This window comes from Lissotriton helveticus, chromosome 8 (genome assembly GCF_964261635.1).
Source record: "Lissotriton helveticus chromosome 8, aLisHel1.1, whole genome shotgun sequence".
In the NCBI taxonomy this organism is placed as follows: domain Eukaryota; kingdom Metazoa; phylum Chordata; class Amphibia; order Caudata; family Salamandridae; genus Lissotriton; species Lissotriton helveticus.
Genome location: NC_136069.1, coordinates 1,559,622,379 through 1,559,640,524, shown reverse-complemented (window position 1 = coordinate 1,559,640,524; position 18,146 = coordinate 1,559,622,379). Strand labels below are relative to the sequence as shown.

The 18,146-nt window shown below is 45.4% G+C and overlaps 1 protein-coding gene across 1 annotated transcript in view; it reads right to left on the bottom strand.

Annotated features, from left to right (window-relative positions):
- The window catches only part of PAAF1 (proteasomal ATPase associated factor 1), a 146,681-nt gene that overhangs the window by 15,858 nt on the left and 112,677 nt on the right, over positions 1-18,146 (bottom strand). The window contains exon 10 of the mRNA XM_078658561.1: positions 1,101-1,183. Coding sequence (XP_078514687.1) covers positions 1,101-1,183 — 83 coding nt within the window. The remainder of the gene's footprint in view (positions 1-1,100; positions 1,184-18,146) is intronic.

Here is an 18,146-nt window from a genome sequence, read left to right as displayed (position 1 = left end):
TTTGATTATAGTCTACAACTAGTCTAGAGAGTTGGGTGAGAAGGTTGACAACTCATTATCACTCAAGACAACACGTTTCATGCATAGACTAACAAGGAAAATCAATGTATCAGGTCTACTCCTCCGCTACACCTTTTCTCTTATTTACCCGTATAATGCCATATTACTCCTGCATGGTCAAGAAGAGAGTAGGTCCCAAGACTTCATTAAACAATGCAAGTTCAACTCTGCCTCAACAATCAAACCAAGTATTCCTGAACTATGAACATTAGTAGGCATGGAGTGGATAGGAGCTATTTCAATAAATTTGTTTTTTACAAGTTATCTGGCTTTTATGCCATTTTCACCATTGCATCTTTGTGGGTCATTGACAAGTCTCTCCTGAGCTGAACGACCAATATACCATTCAGGGATACAGAGCACAAGGTCACCCCCACAAATTGATCACCTCACTTGCATCTGAGTAATTCTCTAGCGTACCTACTCTATTACTGCTCCTCGATTGAAAAAGGAACAATATCTCATTTATTAAAGGTAGGGCTAGAACATTACTACATGGTGTCTCACATTCAATCAGATCGGTATCAGACAATGGTAGATATTTGCCAAGGACTTGAGATACCATGGCAACCATGGCACGAGTCATGTTTCCAAACATCCTGGGGCTACCTAAGGAGGTTGATGTCACAAGAGTGAACTACACCCAGCTGCAACATGTGTATTTAAAGGAAAAAGCATAGCTCCACAGCACCAATAGCTATGGTCTAATCTAGTATTAGCATAAGAAGCAGGCATTCTGCCAGGCAAGTGCCACGTACCTTCAAGAGACCGGTACATTAAAATGCTGAAAACACACACTTCCAAGTGCTTGGGGTAACACCAACGTTATGAAAACTAGGGCTGGGCTTCTTGACTGACAAAACCGTAACATCCAGTGAGGTTTTCAAGATTCCACAAAGAACATGTGTGAGGTTAAGTTACATATAAAGAACTGTTTGGTCACTGAAAACATGAATGGATTTTACTGTTCGGTAGTTCAACTAGCTCAGCCCTAAAAATAAGAACCATTTACCAACGAATAAACAAAGAACGAATGATACCTTGGCTGACTATGTAGCCTTCTTTGAAAGGCACCAAAGAGAGAACTGGTGCTCCTGAACGCTGAATCGTCTGGACAGGAGTGCTGAAAGAAAGAAGTAAAAATAAAGACATCCGTTATCTTCAACAACTATTTTGAAAACCACTATGGTTCTCTGGTTCCTCTATTGGCCCATTGAGACTGAGGCTGAAACAATCTTGAAGCCTTGTTTAGAGTTCGGTGGGAACTCAAAATCCTCCAATTTCTAGGGCATGTTTCTTCAATTTCTACCACAATATCCCTTGGGAGGAAGAAAATACAACCGGTGTATTGTACTTCCTATTTAGAGTTCTCTCCAGAAATTGGCGGATTATCAATTTCCTCCAAGCACTAAATGAGGAGGTGGTCTGATGCCACTTCCAAGTAAGCACATTTGTTTTGGGTGATTACTGACTGGATGTGTCATGTTAGATTACCTCGTAAACAGTTTTGCTGCATCTGTGACTCAAATCTGGTGTCCAGTGATATGAATGTATATTATATCAAGTGTAGTATCTCTGAAATTGTGTAGTCTTAGCAAGCACAGATCTTGATATTTATGTAGTCTTGGAGATTTAGCATTAAAGTAAAGGAAAGAGTTGATCAGTTGCTGTGAAATCAGTGGACAGCGTGACCAGGTTTAAAAAAAACAATCTGCTACATGACTTCTAGAGAACGTAAACCCACTAAAGGCATCCAAGTGTTATAATACCACTAAACCGGACAGAATCTGACAATTATTCCCTTGTGAGAAACACAGTTATTTGGTTGACTGGGGTGTGAGTCTTCTTCAAGCAACAGGAAAAATGCCTGGCAGAATAAACCACAAAAAGTCTCTAAATGAACCTGTGCTTAACCCTGGGTAGTGCGGCACAAAAAGCAGTCAGGCTTAACAGGGTTAAGCACAGGTTAATTTAGAGACTTTTTGAGTTATGAATTTGTACATTTTTTTTTTATTTTTTTTTTAGAACCTTTATTAGCACTTCACATAAATACAAGCATGGGCCTACAACCATCCCGGCCGGCCGCTAGGCAATCCGAAAGATCAGCAAAGCCATATAAAATGATACAGCAGCCCATAAGTCGGGGTCAGATAAGCATCCAGGATATAACTCGTATTCAAGCGTACAGCGTGACAATCAGGATTCAAGAGGGTTCATTTTACAGTGAAGAATTTTTTTTAAAAAAAAGGAAAAATATCAGAATAATTGCCATACGGTCTTACATGGTCCTACAATAGCAACACGAAACAGAAATCTGCAAAGAGTGCGAAAACACCTAAAGACATGGGGGCAAGGCATACGAGTCAGGATAAATGTAAATAGCACATACAGGCCTTGTCGAACAGCACCCCAGCCCTTAAAACAAAACAGACTGTAGGAAACATGAAAAACGACGACACCGAAAAGAAGAAAAGACAAAGGGCCATAGAGACAAAGAAAGAACAAATAAACAACCCCCTTCCCCCTACCCCCCACCCTGCACCCCTGCAGAAGGCTACGGCCTACCCCCCCCCCCCCCTTCAGCAGCGTGCCTATCGCCCTAAATGAGAACCCGAAATATAGAATAATAGAAAAAGAAAAAAGAAGGAAAAAATGAGGAGAAGGGCCCTCGATCAAACCTCCCGCCCCCCCCCCCTTCACCCATCGCGCACAATTACCATCAGAAAAGCACGGTCAGTATAGCCACAGCCAGCAATAATTATCAATTTAATCAATGACATCCCCGTTGAATGTCCCTCTAGTCACCGTCAGCCAACAATGCGTTCCACCATGTCCTATACGGTCTCACCCCTGGCCTTTCCTATCAATAGTACCCACATGCGGCCATTCAGCAATCGGCGTACAGAGCAGTGTGGTGGGTCCAACCGATCCGGGCGGACCGGGCAGCGCCATTACGCCATGGGATTGTAGCCCCCAACACCCAGCCGCATACGGTTGGCGGAAAGCCATCTGTGTCAGTATCGATACCGGAAACATCCCCCAGTCCGAATACAGTCTCACCAGCCAGGAAGAGGGTCACACAATCCGGTAATCGTTGAAACACCGCCGGGGCAGCCCAAACTATGGATCGATGTTGGTTCTTCAGCCGCCATACAGATAAGGGCCCCGACGAGTCACTCACATAAACAACAGGGCAATCCAAAGCGGTATCAAGGACCGGGTCTATCGGCGTCTCCACGAACGTAGGCGCAGCTGGAACATTCATCACTGACGCAGAAGCGGGCACAGCGGCGTTTCCTTGAGATTGAACCAAGCCCATGTGGAGCAGCGGGACAACAATGGCGGCCATCCTTCTTCCCAGATCCCGAGCGTCAAGGATCAGGGTCATATGCAGAGTCGTTAACGCAGCCAATATATCTCTGGACGTGGGCTCTTTCTCGTGGCGCCAGATCCCAGGACTCTCCCGCACAACGGCTTCTCTGCCCGGGTGAGGTGCACGTAAGAGGGCGCTATCCGCCATCGTAGCTGTTCCGGCCTCGTCCTTCTCCACCTCACCTCGGGATCAGGCCCCACACCAGGGAGGGACAGGATTCACAGCGGGAATCTCAAAAGTCAAGGCAGGGTTCTCAGCGGAGAGTCACCAAAAGGCTAAAAACTCCGCCTCTCCCCGGGGGCCGCACGCCGACTCCGGGAAAAGTCGTCAGTGTGCCCGGACACAACACCGGAATGGGGGCCAAGTATCATGCACTCCCCTCAACGCAGCTGTATCGCACTCCCCATATGGTACTCCTCTCGGTGGGCTGGGTCGGCACTGTCGCCATCGGCCATCAGGACTTCAGTTCCCTCCGGCCGACTCCTCCCCATCACCAGAGGCCGCTGTTGTTGCATTCGCGGCCGGCCGCTCTTCGCACTCAAGACCCCGGTCCCAGCGCCGTGAAGGCCGCAAAGCATTCGGGGACATTTCAACGGGTCAGCAGCAAGCAGGAGCCTCGGGAGCGAACGGTAAGTGAAAGTTATCCTTCGCAGACTTAAATACTCCGTTACGGCCCAGGATAATTGCCAGGATGTATGCGCGGGGTGAGAAGGCTCACGGAGCCGAGCGTTTACGCAGCCATTTCGGTCGCCATCTTGGCTCCTCCCCGAATTTGTACATTTTTAAGTAAAATTAGCACCTAAAAGATCAAAGTGCCAACCGCGGAGATCTAGTCAAGTGAACTGAAGTGTGAGTCTGAGGTCTCTATTTTTATATCTGGTGCCTTCGTTGAAGTTGGGAGAAGTTTCTATAGGTTTCTCTTTGAAGTGTTTGGAATTTCCTGACTCCCATGCCTTGGGTCCAAGCTGGCTGCAGAGACAAAGTGGTGGTGACCAGCCCTTTTTGTGACGGCACAACAAGCTTATTTAGTTGCAAATAGGGCTGTGCCCAGCTCTGCCCCCCATCCTGCCAGCAGATAGCCTGTTTAGGCACACCTAATCCCTCTATTGTGCGACTATCTGGGAGGAATTTAGTCTGTCAGTTACACCCAATTAGGGACCAATGGGAGGCTGTAGGCACCAAATGACTATGGGCAGGAAACTTTCCCATTAAAGAGGATTTGAATTATAATTCCAAAGATACCAAACATGAAATGCTTATCAGTCCCCAATCAAAAGTTAGCACTTATTAAATGTAATAAGGTAACCCAATGTAAATGTAATAAGGTAACCCAATGTTATCAATCAATCAATCAGAGTACTTGTAGAGCATGCGGGTTGGATGCGGGGTACAGCGGCGAGGGCGAGGCCGGCGGAGCTTTGCTGGCGGGTGGGGGTGTAGAAGCTGAGTCTGCTGTTCAGGTAGGCTGGTCCGGCGTTGTGGGGTGCTTTGTGTGCATGGGTGAGGAGCTTGAAGGTGATCCTCTTGTCGACGGAGAGCCAGTGTAGGTCTCTCAGGTGGGGGGTGATGTGGCTGCGGCGGGGGACATTGACGATCAGTCGGGTGGAGGCGTTTTGAATGCTTTGTAGTCGTCGTAGGTGTTTGGCTGGGATCCCTGCGTAGAGTGCGTTGCCGTTGACCAGTCTGCTGCTGACGAGGGCCTGTGTCGCCCTTCTTGTTTCGGTCGGGATCCACTTGTAGATCCTGCGGAACATGCGGAGGGTGTTGTAGCAGGAGGAGGAGACGGCGTTGACCTGTGTAGGCATGGAGAGGGAGGAGCCAAGGATGAATCTTAGGTTGCGTGCGTGGTCGGTGGGTGTTAGTGCTGTTCCCAGTGTGGACGGCCACCAGGAGTCGTCCCAGGCTGAGGGGGTGGATCCGAGGATGAGTACCTCCGTCTTGTCCGAGTTCAGCTTCAGGTGGTTACTCCTCCTCCAGTCGGCGACGGCCTTCATTCCCTCGTGGAGGTTGGTTTTGGCGGTGTTTGGGTCCTTGGTGAGCGAGAGGATGAGCTGGGTGTCGTCGGCGTAGGAGATGATGTTGAGGTTGTGGTGGCGGGCCACTTGTGCGAGGGGGGCCATGTAGATGTTGAACAGCGTCGGGCTGATGGATGAGCCCTGGGGGACGCCGCAGATCTTCGGTGGCTCCGGATCGGAAGGGTGGGAGGCAGACGCTCTGGGTACTAGACTATGGGACAGATAGATCTCATAGTAGTGAAAAACGAATTTAGGGGTCTTCACTACCAGGACATTCAAAAGCCTAAAACTACATGTCCAACCTTTTAATTACAGTGCACCTTGCCCTATAGGCTACGTAGGGCCTACCTTAGGGGTAACTTATATGCAATACAAGGTGAGTTTAAGGCTTGGTAGTTGGTTATATTGTCAAGTATAATTTGCAGTTTAAAACTGCATTCAAACTGCAATGGCAGGCCTAGGACATGTTTTAAGGGGATACGTAAGGGTGTGGCACAACATGTGCTGCAGGCCCACAAGTTCATTTCATTAACAGGCCCTGGGTATGTGGTATACCATGTGGTATAAGGAACTTATAAGTAAAATTAAATAGGCCAATCAAGTGTAAACAAAATGTAACCATGATTAGGGGAGGGAACACAAGCACGTTGGCGTTGGTTAGCGGTGGTAAAGGGCACACAGCCCTAATGCCAACAAAAACTAATTTCAGTAAAAAATGGAGGGAAACAAGTTTGTGGGAAGATCACCCTAAAGCAGATAGACCTAACATGTGTCTCCCGAGCTGGTAGTAGGGGGAACTACCCAACATCCTAGGAGTTCTCATTACTAAGAGGGAAGAACCTGGAACTTGAGTGCAAGACGAATCGCCAGAAGGTTGATATGGAGCCCGGACCCTGCCGGAGACCAGAGTCCTCTGATCTCCCCTTCTCCCACGTGGCCGCCCCATCCCAGAAGTGATGCATCGGTCACCACTGTGAACTTCAATTGGGGAAGGGAGAGGGATCTGCTGTTGACTCAATCCTGGTTCGTGAGCCACGTATTTACAAGAATACCCTATGCACACAGCGAAGAAATTTCTTACAGTCGTGTCTGTGTAGACACACATATGCTAAAGAACAAAGCAAACAGAAACAAACAGGGATTTCCTGCAAGGTATCACTACAGTTCAGTTCTTTAATTATTTCAGAAACAGCCAGCCGACACGCGTTTCATCGCGTTTGGAAAAGTATTTCCGCGACTCTTCAGGGCTGCAATTCAAATGTGACAAGGAAAGGAGGTCGCTCCACCGCTGATACTTCCGACTCGGCAGGGCCCGTGACCTAGTGCGTGATATCCTGGAGGTAATGAGCCAAAAAGAAAAGTATTCCTAGGTGTCTCGTCTGGCCGAGTAAAAACGTCCCTGGATTATTGTCTTATTGCCACAGTATTAGTTTCAAAATAATCGTAGTGGAGAGGTTAACGCCAAAGGTGTTTTCAAAGGGCAGTGAGCCCAGGTAGGCAGTTGCAGTGTGCTCGTGGAGCGGATAACTCCTTATCAGTTTGTCGTTTAGCGGTCGTATTTTCTGATCTCTCCTCTCCCGGGTCGCCGTGTTCCAAAGTGTGGTTCGTGAGCCACCACTGCAGTTGGTGTGCAGTGCCCACCGAGATCTGGATGCAATCGGCTAGGTTCCCCTGATGCTGTGCCCACTGGAAAGGAAGGTCCCACTGCAAAGCCCGCACAATGCATCTGGCATGATCTACCAGGTGGCATCGGGCAATCATCCTATCCACTGGAGCCCCAGTGTTGGGCCTGGACGAGCAGCTCAAAAGGACTTCAGTGAGGGCTTCCTTGAACGGCAGCAGTGGCTCTGAAGAGCTTGCTGCCGGCGGAAGCACCTTTGTCAGGAGGTTAGTTCTGACTGCCACCGTAGGAAGCTCAAGGTTTAGGGCCTCGGCCACCCTACGCAACACCACTGGTAAGACGCGCCCTCCTCCGTAGCCACGGTAGGAGGAGACAACATGCCAAGGTCTGGAGATGTATCTAGACGACTGGCATCCCCCAGTTCCCCTTTCCAGTCCGGATCATCCACGATCTGGTCAGTTAAAGGGTCCCCAGACCCCTCCCAGTCCTCTTCATCCTCCTCTGGCTGTCAACATGGCTGATAAGGGCCAGGTTGGAACACTGGGACAAAATGACCCATCGGCGCCGGATCCGGTTCCATGTTGGGGATGAAGCCGGGGTTGACGCCGGCTGCGGACAGGGTGCCGGTGTTTTCGGCGCCGGGAGAGGCGTAACAAGGTCTACCGGCATCGATCCGGATCCAGGCCTGGATCCAAGGGGGTCCTGCGCTGCCGAGGCCGGAGCCGCTGGCGTCGAAGGCCTAGGGCTCCCAGCCAGCTCCGCAGGGCCCGAAGGCGCACTGGCAGAGTCGGGCTGCCCAAAGATGGCATGCATCGCTTCATAAAGTTGATGAAGCTGGGCAGGGGTCGAGCTTGGTCCCGGAAACAGAGGTAAGCCCGGAGTCGACCCTTGAGGCTCAGGACTCCGAGCCGCGGGAGTGGCAACACCTGCACCCTTCGTTGCGTCATTCGTCGGGCGAGGGGAAGTCGACGAGCGACGGTGCTTCTTCGACTTCTTCTGGTGCTTCGACTTACCTAACCCAGAGTGCGAAGACTTCGACGATGAGTGATGATGCTGGATCCGTGACCGGTCCCTCGACCTCCCACTGGACCTTGAGTGGCGCGGAGCCGACTGCCGAGCCTCGAGTAGCTTCCGGGACCTCTCCCGCAAAGTCTTCGGGGCCATAGACTGGCAGTCGGAGCACGACTTGGGGTCATGGTCGTGCTCCAGCCAAAAGAGGCACACGCGGTGCGGATCCTTCACCGACATCAGTCGCTTACAGGAACCGCACTGCTTGAAACCGGGCATCATTACGTGCACCAGCAGTCGATGACTCAAAAAATGAAGCCGACAAAAGTCGCAAAAAGTACCGCTCTTCCCAGATCTGCGCTGGCTGGTGCGGAAAAAGAAAGAACTGATGCCACCTTTCGATATGTAGGGGTACTGCTGACGAAAAACATTCCGGATCCAGTCTGACGCCTGTGGGTAATTCTAAGGTATGGAATCTATAACTAACATGTTTCTATTCGATCAAAATGATATGTTTTTAAAGCTCTTCTTCGAAAGTGCTAGACAAGGCCTTTAACCCTAAAATACAGAGTTATGTGCAATGAAAAACAACCAGATTAGTCAGGCAGTGTTATTTAAGTTTACAAAAGAGCCCTCTATACTGGAAAGGAGTACGCTGCAGTTTCAGGAAAACTAAATCACAAGTTGGAGACTGCATTCAGAGAGGCTGATCCAGGAGTTTCTGGAACAATAAATTACACCTGAGCCCCCAGTAAATGGCTACTATTGCTTAAATCAAAAGCCTTCTGTAATGGAGAGTTGGTTGAAGGGGGAAAAGAAGGGACTAGAGGAATGAGGAAGTTTGAGAGAGGGAGAAAGAATCGAAAGCACACTAGATCCAATGTACTGATAATCCTGAAAACATAAAAGTCGTTTCTTGCAAGATTTACAGATTACAAGTTTCTCAGATGAGCTGAACTAAGAGTGAAAAAGTAGCCCCCGCCAAATGTATGTGTGCTTGTGTGCTAGCAGAACTAACTCTAGGTGAAATTTCTTTCACAGCAGTTCAGGTTCTTGTCCGTCAAGCTTTTTTTTATTACACTGAAATATTATTTCCGACTACATATCAAAGTAGAAATGCCTTGGAGGAAATTTTATATGGGAAAAAGAGTGCCACCTCATGTAAACTAGAAACAGCAAGAATTTCTGAGGTCTAATAGAAAGCACTAGGCTAGCATGGAGGGATGAGGACAGGAAGGCAATATGGACCAAATCTGACCAGTCTTGTTCGGTAGGGACAACACCCAAACAATAGGAGCTACAGGGGGAAGAATTGAACAGGCCGCCCCCCACTCAACGTATTACCAATCAACAATGGGTCTGATCACTAGTCAATACACCCAGCTTTCACTGTACAGCACTATAGGGGATATTGTAAACTTTATACCTCCCTCACGGACCTAACTGCGTCCCTAGGCCGTGGTGTGTACAAATTCTAAAATGTTCATACCATCATAATCCACCCCATGTGCAAGAAAAAGTGTGGAAAGGAAAGGAGGCACCTCACGGTCATAACACCAAGGGGACTGCTAGCTGGTACTAGCCTGCAAGTCCACTGATCATCGGTTACCACTTTTCCTATTTAAAGAAACGTGTGTATATGTGTTATTTAACAAAAACCTTAACCCATGAAACCAAGAAAAAACTCAAAACCTAAGTGTCATAACAAGCTAATATCATGTATATCCAATGGACCCCATGAGGATATAAACAGATAATCCTCACAATTAAAACTTGGTGAAGCTACCTAGCTACAACTAACGTTATTTTGTGCTGCTAGCTTCCCACATTAAAAATGGTTCTAATCAAACCATAATCAATTATGCTGCCGACATGTTTCGTTGCCCATATAGAGGTCCTGTCACCGCTACCAGTAGTGTCCTGGTCTTTAATTCAATTGAATTAAAGACCAGGACACTACTGGTAGCGGTGACAGGACCTTTGGCCACTCACTGTGAGGGAAATGCGATCAATTGACGCATAACCATCTTTCCCGCCCCTGGCATTTATGGTTGCAGGTATACACATTGGACGCAACCAGATGGTTTGATGTGAACCTACCATGAAAGTTTAATCTGGAACCCCAACAGCCCTGAAGAAGTTGCCTGAAATTCTATATGGGCAACGAAACATGTCGGCAGCATAATTGATTATGGTTTGATTAGAACCATTTTTAATGTGGGAAGCTAGCAGCACCAAATAAAGTTAGTTGTAGCTAGGTAGCTTTACCAAGTTTTAATTGTGAGGATTATATGTTTATATCCTCATGGGGTCCATTGGATATACATGATATTAGCTTGTTATGACACTTAGGGTTTGAGTTTTTTCTTGGTTTCATGGGTTAAGGTTTTTGTTAAATAACAAATATACACACGTTTCTTTAAATAGGAAAGGTGGTAACCGACGATGATAAGTGGACTTGATGACGAGTACCAGCTAGAAGTTCCCTTGGTGTTATGACCGTGAGGTGCCTCCTTTCCTTTCCACACTTTTTCTTGCACATGGGGTGGATTATGATGGTATGAACATTTTAGAATTTGTACACACCACAGCCTATGGACACAGTTAGGTCCATGAGGGAGGTATAAAGTTTACAATATCCCCTATAGTGCTGTACAGTGAAAGCTGGGTGTATTGACTAGTGATTAGGCCCATTGTTGATTGGTAATACGGTAGGGACAAACAAATTAAACGGTGAGTCATGTCTTACATTTGCAAGTGCTGAGTGACAGTCTGACTAGGATGTGAGTGATACAACTAGAGCTTGTGTGAATTGAGACGGTCCACCTTGAAATATAAATACCAGCATTTGTAAAGTGCACAGCTACTTCCGGAGAGGTGTACGTGGGTTGTAGTCCCTGCTCAGATTTTCCATAGAACGTGGTGACATTTCATTGATCAGAAGGGTGGACTCTTTAATTCTTTGGGTAGTGGGTCCATATGGCATGGACATCTTTCTTGAGTTTTGTGTCTGGTGCACAGGGCACATTCCAGAGCACTTTCTTTATTAGCATCAAAATTAAATGGGTGCATACGGAAACAAAGAACCACTAATTATAACTTTGAAGGAACTCTAGTTGAGACTTAAATTTTACAATTTACAAACCTTAGTTTTGGCCCAAAACGTAATGTCAGGTCCTCTGGAAATTCCCACAGTTCCCCCGAGGTTACCATGGGCCACAGGGCACCATGGTAAACAAAGTAATAGTGCCTAGTGCTTAGGGACTGTAAAGGTTTTAGGCCCTAACAATTACCAATAAGGTGCTAGGAACTTCTAGTTTTGCTACATGTCTTTAACTGTCGAACAACTTGCCTACCTATAATTAAAGTAATTTTCTTTAGAAAGATACGAACTCTGACCATTTGTATATGCTGAGTCACCTGTTTCTGAAAATTTAAGCTCGCAGCACCACATGGAGTAAACATTGACTGATACAGTATTACAATTATAATGGGCAATTTTAAACTATTAATGGTTCACAATATATCTCACATTCATACAAAACCTTCTAATATAGTTAAGAGAAAATGTCATGGAAAAATGTATTAACTCGATGAACCCTTTTTCTTTTATGCTAACCCCAACTAAAACAGATTTGCTCCTTCAAGGTATCTTCACACCAAGTGCAAAATGGCTTGTAAATCATTCAGACCATTGTTTCTCCCTCAAGCTGGTCTCCTTTGGCCAATCACTAGAAATAATTGTGTGCAACTCATGACTCCCAAACATCTTGAACCTACTAAATTAGCTTCCTTTCAACTCCTTCTCCTAAGAAAATGGAAACCCTCAGACTTTAGTCTTTGGTTTTCATTACTTAGATAGTGGCAGTGCAATACCAGCTGGCCTCCCCAAATCTGCCAAGCACTCCCACCAACCACCCTGCATGCCTGGTAAAAAAAGATCAAGGAAATCAAATACCACACCCAGTCTGAGGGATCAACAGTGGCTTCCAGTTGAAAGCAGAACCCACTTCAAAATCATGGTTAAACGTAAGTTGTGTTCAAACTCTTGCAATACTGTGTGCCTTACTAGATGCTGCAAAATTATCAATAGTTACGCAGGGCAATATTAAGGTACTTGCCACCTTTCTTATTGAATTAGCCATCAGAATAGGCAAGAGCCACTCTTTCAGCCTCCACTCACACTGCACACAAAACAAAATTAGTCATTGTCTTTTGGTCATTTTAGTAGCAGCAGCAGTAGATGTAAGAAGATTTGAAGATAATTTCACTTGTTATTACACATGTGGTTTAGAATGTTACCCATATGGTTAGAATATGGTAAAGTGTGATTGTGTAGCCATCACAGAATCTTTTATTGCTTTAGTCAGGGTCGGTTTTGTAAGGAGGGGCACTTGGGCAATGGGCCGATATCAGAGTTGCAGCTGTGGCCCACTTTTTGGGGCAGAATTGTGGTCGATTTTGGCAGCGTCTTTGACATTCAGATACGGATAGCGGCCCAGAGGGGGCTTGAGCAGCCTTTCCGGAGACAGGTGGTCCTCTGTTACCTTCCTTTTACCAAGGGGTGGAGGTGCCACTTCCAGTCTCTCGCTGTGCCAGCCCATTAATATGTGCAGATTTAGCCGTGCCAGGTGGCCTGAGCAGAAGTGTCCTCAATTATATTCGGAAGTGGTTCACCCTTGTGAACTGCTCCTTGCACAAAGAGTCCTGGCAACATGTGCATTTTTTTTATCTGAATGAAGTTAAAAATGTGGCCCACTTTTTACTGAAGGTGTCCGGGCCTATTTTTGATTGCAATCCAACCCTGGCGTTAGCATAAATCGACAAGAGAATTTAAATGATCCACTATAAATAATTTCATTTCAGAATGATTTTTGCTAGTTTCATAGAGGATGAATGGCCTTAAAAGGGTTCAATGTATTACTGATAGCATGCTGGGCATTCAGTAATAACTAATATGCAAGTTGATGAGTAATGACCACAGTTACAACAGATTCATTGCCTTGATCAATAGAGTAGGCAAGATTTTTGCTGAATTGCTCTAGAACAGGCTTGAAAGTTGGGTAATAGAGATTAAACTGTTACATCTTACCCAAACTGGATTTCAGCAAGCATGACCCGGGCATGTGTCATCTTAGATAACATATTAACCTTTAAAGGTTTAAAGTCTTGATTTAGAAAAACATAAATTCCTCTGTTTTGCGGGCTACGGTGCAGCATTCAACAAGGTGGCCTGAACGCAACTGGCAGAATAAAATACAAGAAAGGGACAGTTATCATTATTTGTTAAGGTGGATGTTTGAATTCCACAGGGAAGCTTGTGTGATGATAAAATTGACTTCCAAAGCAGGCCTTTCTCACAGAATACCTACTGCCTTTGGCTAGTGGCAGGGATGCATCCTGGACTATCTTCTCCTTTACTTGCATTTAGCAGATCTTAAACCTGTATCACCAAATCAACATTCCCCATTACTTGAGTATCCTCCCACACACACATATCTTACTGTTAATGGCAACTACTCTGATAGGCTGCAAAGGCAGATCACCAGTTTGCAGGAATACAATTAAACTAAGTGTTTGCTGGTCAATTTATCACAAACTATATAACGCACTCTATACATATGCATGGTTTATTAATAACCTCAAAACAAATTAGGTTAATAATTCCCATTATCCATAATAAATGTATGATTAAGTCTTAAATCATTAAACACTTGGTCTTTGGGAATAATGGAAGACAGTGTACACTATATGAATTACTACAGAGCAATTGTCGTTGGAGAATCACTTACTGAGTAAACAACTAAAATTGATCCACAGGCTATATGTTGTGTTTGATTTTTGCAGTTGTCAAAAAGATCAATCGGAGAAGTAGGCAATTAAAGTTGTGTTCATAAATTATTAAATTTACGTCAATCTTACGAAACAAAATCTGCTGAAAACAAATTCTGATTGACTTTTCACCTCAGACTGAGAAGAGTGGTCTTCCTTACATTATGTCCTGTGCTTATGCTGAACAAGATGGGTATCATCTGACACTACTTAAATTACCTTAGTGGCACATAACATAGATATTGTGTATCATATTGAAATCTATTCCTAAAGAAGCATCAATTTGAAAACTGGGAGACTTTATGTGGGATGACAAAAACTGATTGGCCTGCACACTGAATGATCAGAAAGAGGGCTTTTGATGCAGATTTACAAGCACATGCAAGGCATCATCAATTGCATTATTTGATTGACAGATAAGGCAACGGTAGACGCTTGAAACAATTTAACCTTGAAGTTGAAGTAAAACTCACCATTTTTCATTTATTTATCCCATCACCTCAATAGGAGGGTTCTTGGCATGCAACTCAAAAACAAAAATGTTCCTTGCGCTTTTGTGCCCAATAACTGGAAAGTACATATCACTTTACATATATCTGCTCAGCACTGGATTGTTTTAAGGAAAAGATAACAATATTTAATTTTTGAAGAGGTGAAATGCTGAACATTGGAATCTATTTGTGCCCTCTTCAACGGACACACCAATAAACTAATTAGTTGTGCCAAAGGTTTGGCCGCTGATAGCTAATCATAGATGCATTCAAAAGTCAATTATAATATTAAAACTTGGCTCAAATTGTCCCATAGTCTGAATAAAATGGAGCGTTTATGTTGGTATATACTATGAATGTGTATTCAGGAAGCTGTGATTAACTTATTTTTTAGTTTGGGTGTTTAATTACGCTCTCTGATTTTTCAAAATATTGATTTTGTTAATTTTACAATTTAAAAACAATTATTAACAGTACCGTTATGTATGTTAATGTTAAATTATATGAAATCATATACAAAATGCTTAAACTACTACTCTCAATGGCTAGTGCACTGAATCAAACCGGTCAATGACCCTAACATATCTACAAATACATGAATGTTGATAGGTTAACCATTTGATTATTCAAACTCATGAGGAAGTGATAATGAACGTAATAGTGACAGTCAATAAATGTCCATACTGGTTCAAATAGCAGGAAACCTGGGAAGTGCAGTTCAGTAGAGGGTTTGGCCCTCTCAAGTAAAAAAGAAAGACTTCTCATAAGCAATGGCCAATCTACACTCACCTCTTGCTCACCCCTGAATGTTACATGACTTTGGTTCCTTCGTGAATCCGTGGCACAGCAAATTCCATACCTTGCTGCTTTCCCTACTGGACTAAGAAAACAAAGCTCCCCAGTTTCCAAATTTTAGACATAAGATAAGCAACTTTGGTGAGGGTAAAGTTTCCACAGTAGGCAGCGTTAAGGTTTTTGGATCTGTATTTGGAATCCGAATACATGCCATCCAGATTGTTCTCCTCTAAAAGATATTCTACATTTTAGGTTTAAATCTTTTTATTGGTTTGAGAAAGAAGGACAACACAAGATGCATCAAGCTAAAGTGGCCAATACATGGGCCGTAAGCTGTCGAAATGCTACACAGTACATCAAAAGCTGTCAAAAAAACATCCCAACCGCCCCCTCCCCTAGTCCCGCCCCTCCGCCCTTGCCCCCCTTCTCACTCGCCCACTTCTTCATAGGAGGTGGCTGAGCAGGACAGAAGACATACCAGTGGTACTAAGGTGGTGTGGGGACTTGCAATAGCGCAGAGAGGCGCAAGTACGTTTGTGGCATTTGGAGCTTAAGAGAGTGATAAGAGGGCGCCACAGTTCTGAAAAAGAGGTCCCCTCACCTTGGAGAGAAAAGGAGATACGCTCCATACCCAGCACGTACCACAACCAGTGAAGCCATCCTTGAAGCAAAGGTGCCTTATAAGAGCCCCAAGTGGACAGTATGTTCTGTAATGCCGCCCTATGAGCTATACCCATTTGTCTCCTGTTGCGTGATTTGAGGGGATATGTGAGTCTGTCGGAGACTCCTAGAATGATGTATTTGGGAATAGTAGTGTCGTTCTACTGCGTCCAAAACCTGTGTCCAATAAGCCTGAAGAATGGGACATTCCCATAATAAGTGCAGCAGGGTGCCTAAGGCTTCACATCCCTCCCAACAACTCTGGGAGCAGCTGGGGTCACTCTTGTGTAGCCTGGGAGGGGTAAGGTACCAGTATGTCACTATCTTGGTAGCGGACTCTACACTGGAGATGTTGCGCGCTGAGTGTCGAGCCCTATAATGAATATCATTCCACTCTTTCTGGGTCAGTGTCCAGCCCAACTCTGCCTCCCACCTTTTCTGACCTGCATATTTGGACGCTTGTTCCGGAGGGCGTAGGATGTGATAGGGTTCTGTAATAAATCATTTGGTAGATTGCTTAGAGAGCAACTGTCGTTCATAGAGGGTAAGCCTTCTCTCAGCTCCCTTCGCACCTGGGTTGCATCACCCAGTACCGTATCTGTTGATAGGGGCACCGCTCTGTTTAAGGCATGATGAAGTCAGATCGGAAATCTTCGAAGGCTATGGGACCCTTCTCATTAAAAACGTGCCCTATGGATCTATGGCCTTCTTTACCCCAATGGCCAAAAGCGGTTGGGTCAAGACCCGTAGTGAAGTCAGGGTTGTTAGTGATGGGGGTAAGAGGTGATGGGTAGGTGGTATGGCAGTTATGCGTGGCTGTAGCGCCCCATGCTTTCAGAGTGGCCCGCACAATTGGGGTGCCATATAAATCAAGGGGGGTCTAGAGGCTTTGCAGAGGAAGGGAATCCTCCACAGTGTCTGGCCAGTGAGAGCTCGCTTCATAAAAAGCCAGTGCTTTTCGGACTCTGGTTGAGCCCATTCCAACGGGCAACAAATCGGAGTAGCCTTGTAATAGTGATCTAAGTTGGGCATCCCCAAACTACCCTCCCCTGGGGAGCTGAAGGTCACGTTCCTGCTCATCCATGGTTTCTTGTCTGCCCAAACAAATGAGGAGAAATCCATCTGCAGCTGCTTCAACATACACGGAGGTGGCTCCACAGGCAAGGTTTGAAAGAGGTATAACATTTTAGGGAGTATGTTCATTTTAAGGGCTGCTACTCGGCCCAGTCATGAAAGACCGAACGGGGGTCAGTGCAGTAAGTCCCGCCGGATCTGCATTAATAAGCGAGAATAATTTAGGGAGACGGTCTCTGCTGTTGTAGTCATCAACAGTATGCCTAAATAGGGGATAGTTTTATGGTCCCAGCTAATAGGGCATGCCTGACCTAGGGCGGCTGTGGTTGAAGGCTGCAGCGAGAAACCCAAGGCCTGCGCCTTGGCCACATTTACTCGAAAGCCATAGGTGACAAAGTACTCCTCTAGTTCGGCAAGGAAGCCCGGGATAGATGACTCGGGGTTCTCAAACGTAGCGATAATATCATCTGCATACAGGCTGATGGTATGCCTCTCCCCTCCAAAAAGAACCACTCTAATCTGCTGACTTTCCCGCACTCTCTGAGCCAATGGCTCCATACAGAGGGCAAACAGGAGGGAGAGCGGGCAGCTCAGGGATATCCCTCTGGCAATCATACTCTACATTATAAAGAATTAAAATACTCCGTGTTCCTTCTCAGGACACAGCACACAAAAGGTAAATGTCAGCGTATTAGTAAAGGCGGAGTGAAAGAACCTTTGGAGTGGAGATGCAGCTTTGTTTAGTAACTCCAAGGCTAGGTTAGTGTTTTCTTCCTCAATTCAGATTCCTAACAATGGTTTGAAGCCACACTTTGGATCTGAAAGGCCAAGGGATTCCAGGCATTTCATCCAATATACAGCCCTGTTTTAGAACTATTCCTAATTCTTTTATTCACAAAGTGCACAAATATCCGAGTTTCCTGGCGCTAGATCAGCAGAAAAAATTACAATATGAACTAATAAATACAACACAACTCGAAACTGAGCTTTCACGCAAACCTCTTGGTTTTATGTCTCTCTTCTTTTTTTAAAATCATAATATTGTATTTTGTGTCTTGCCTAGGTTTACAATAAAAGAAGGGGTTGGGTCCTTAAAGAACAGGAAAAGCACCTCCATAGTATTATTTTTTACATTTTAAATAAGGGAACAAGAGAAGATTTTCAATAGCTACATTATTCTGATAGTAGAGGTTCTAGATGCTCACTATTTGTGCATG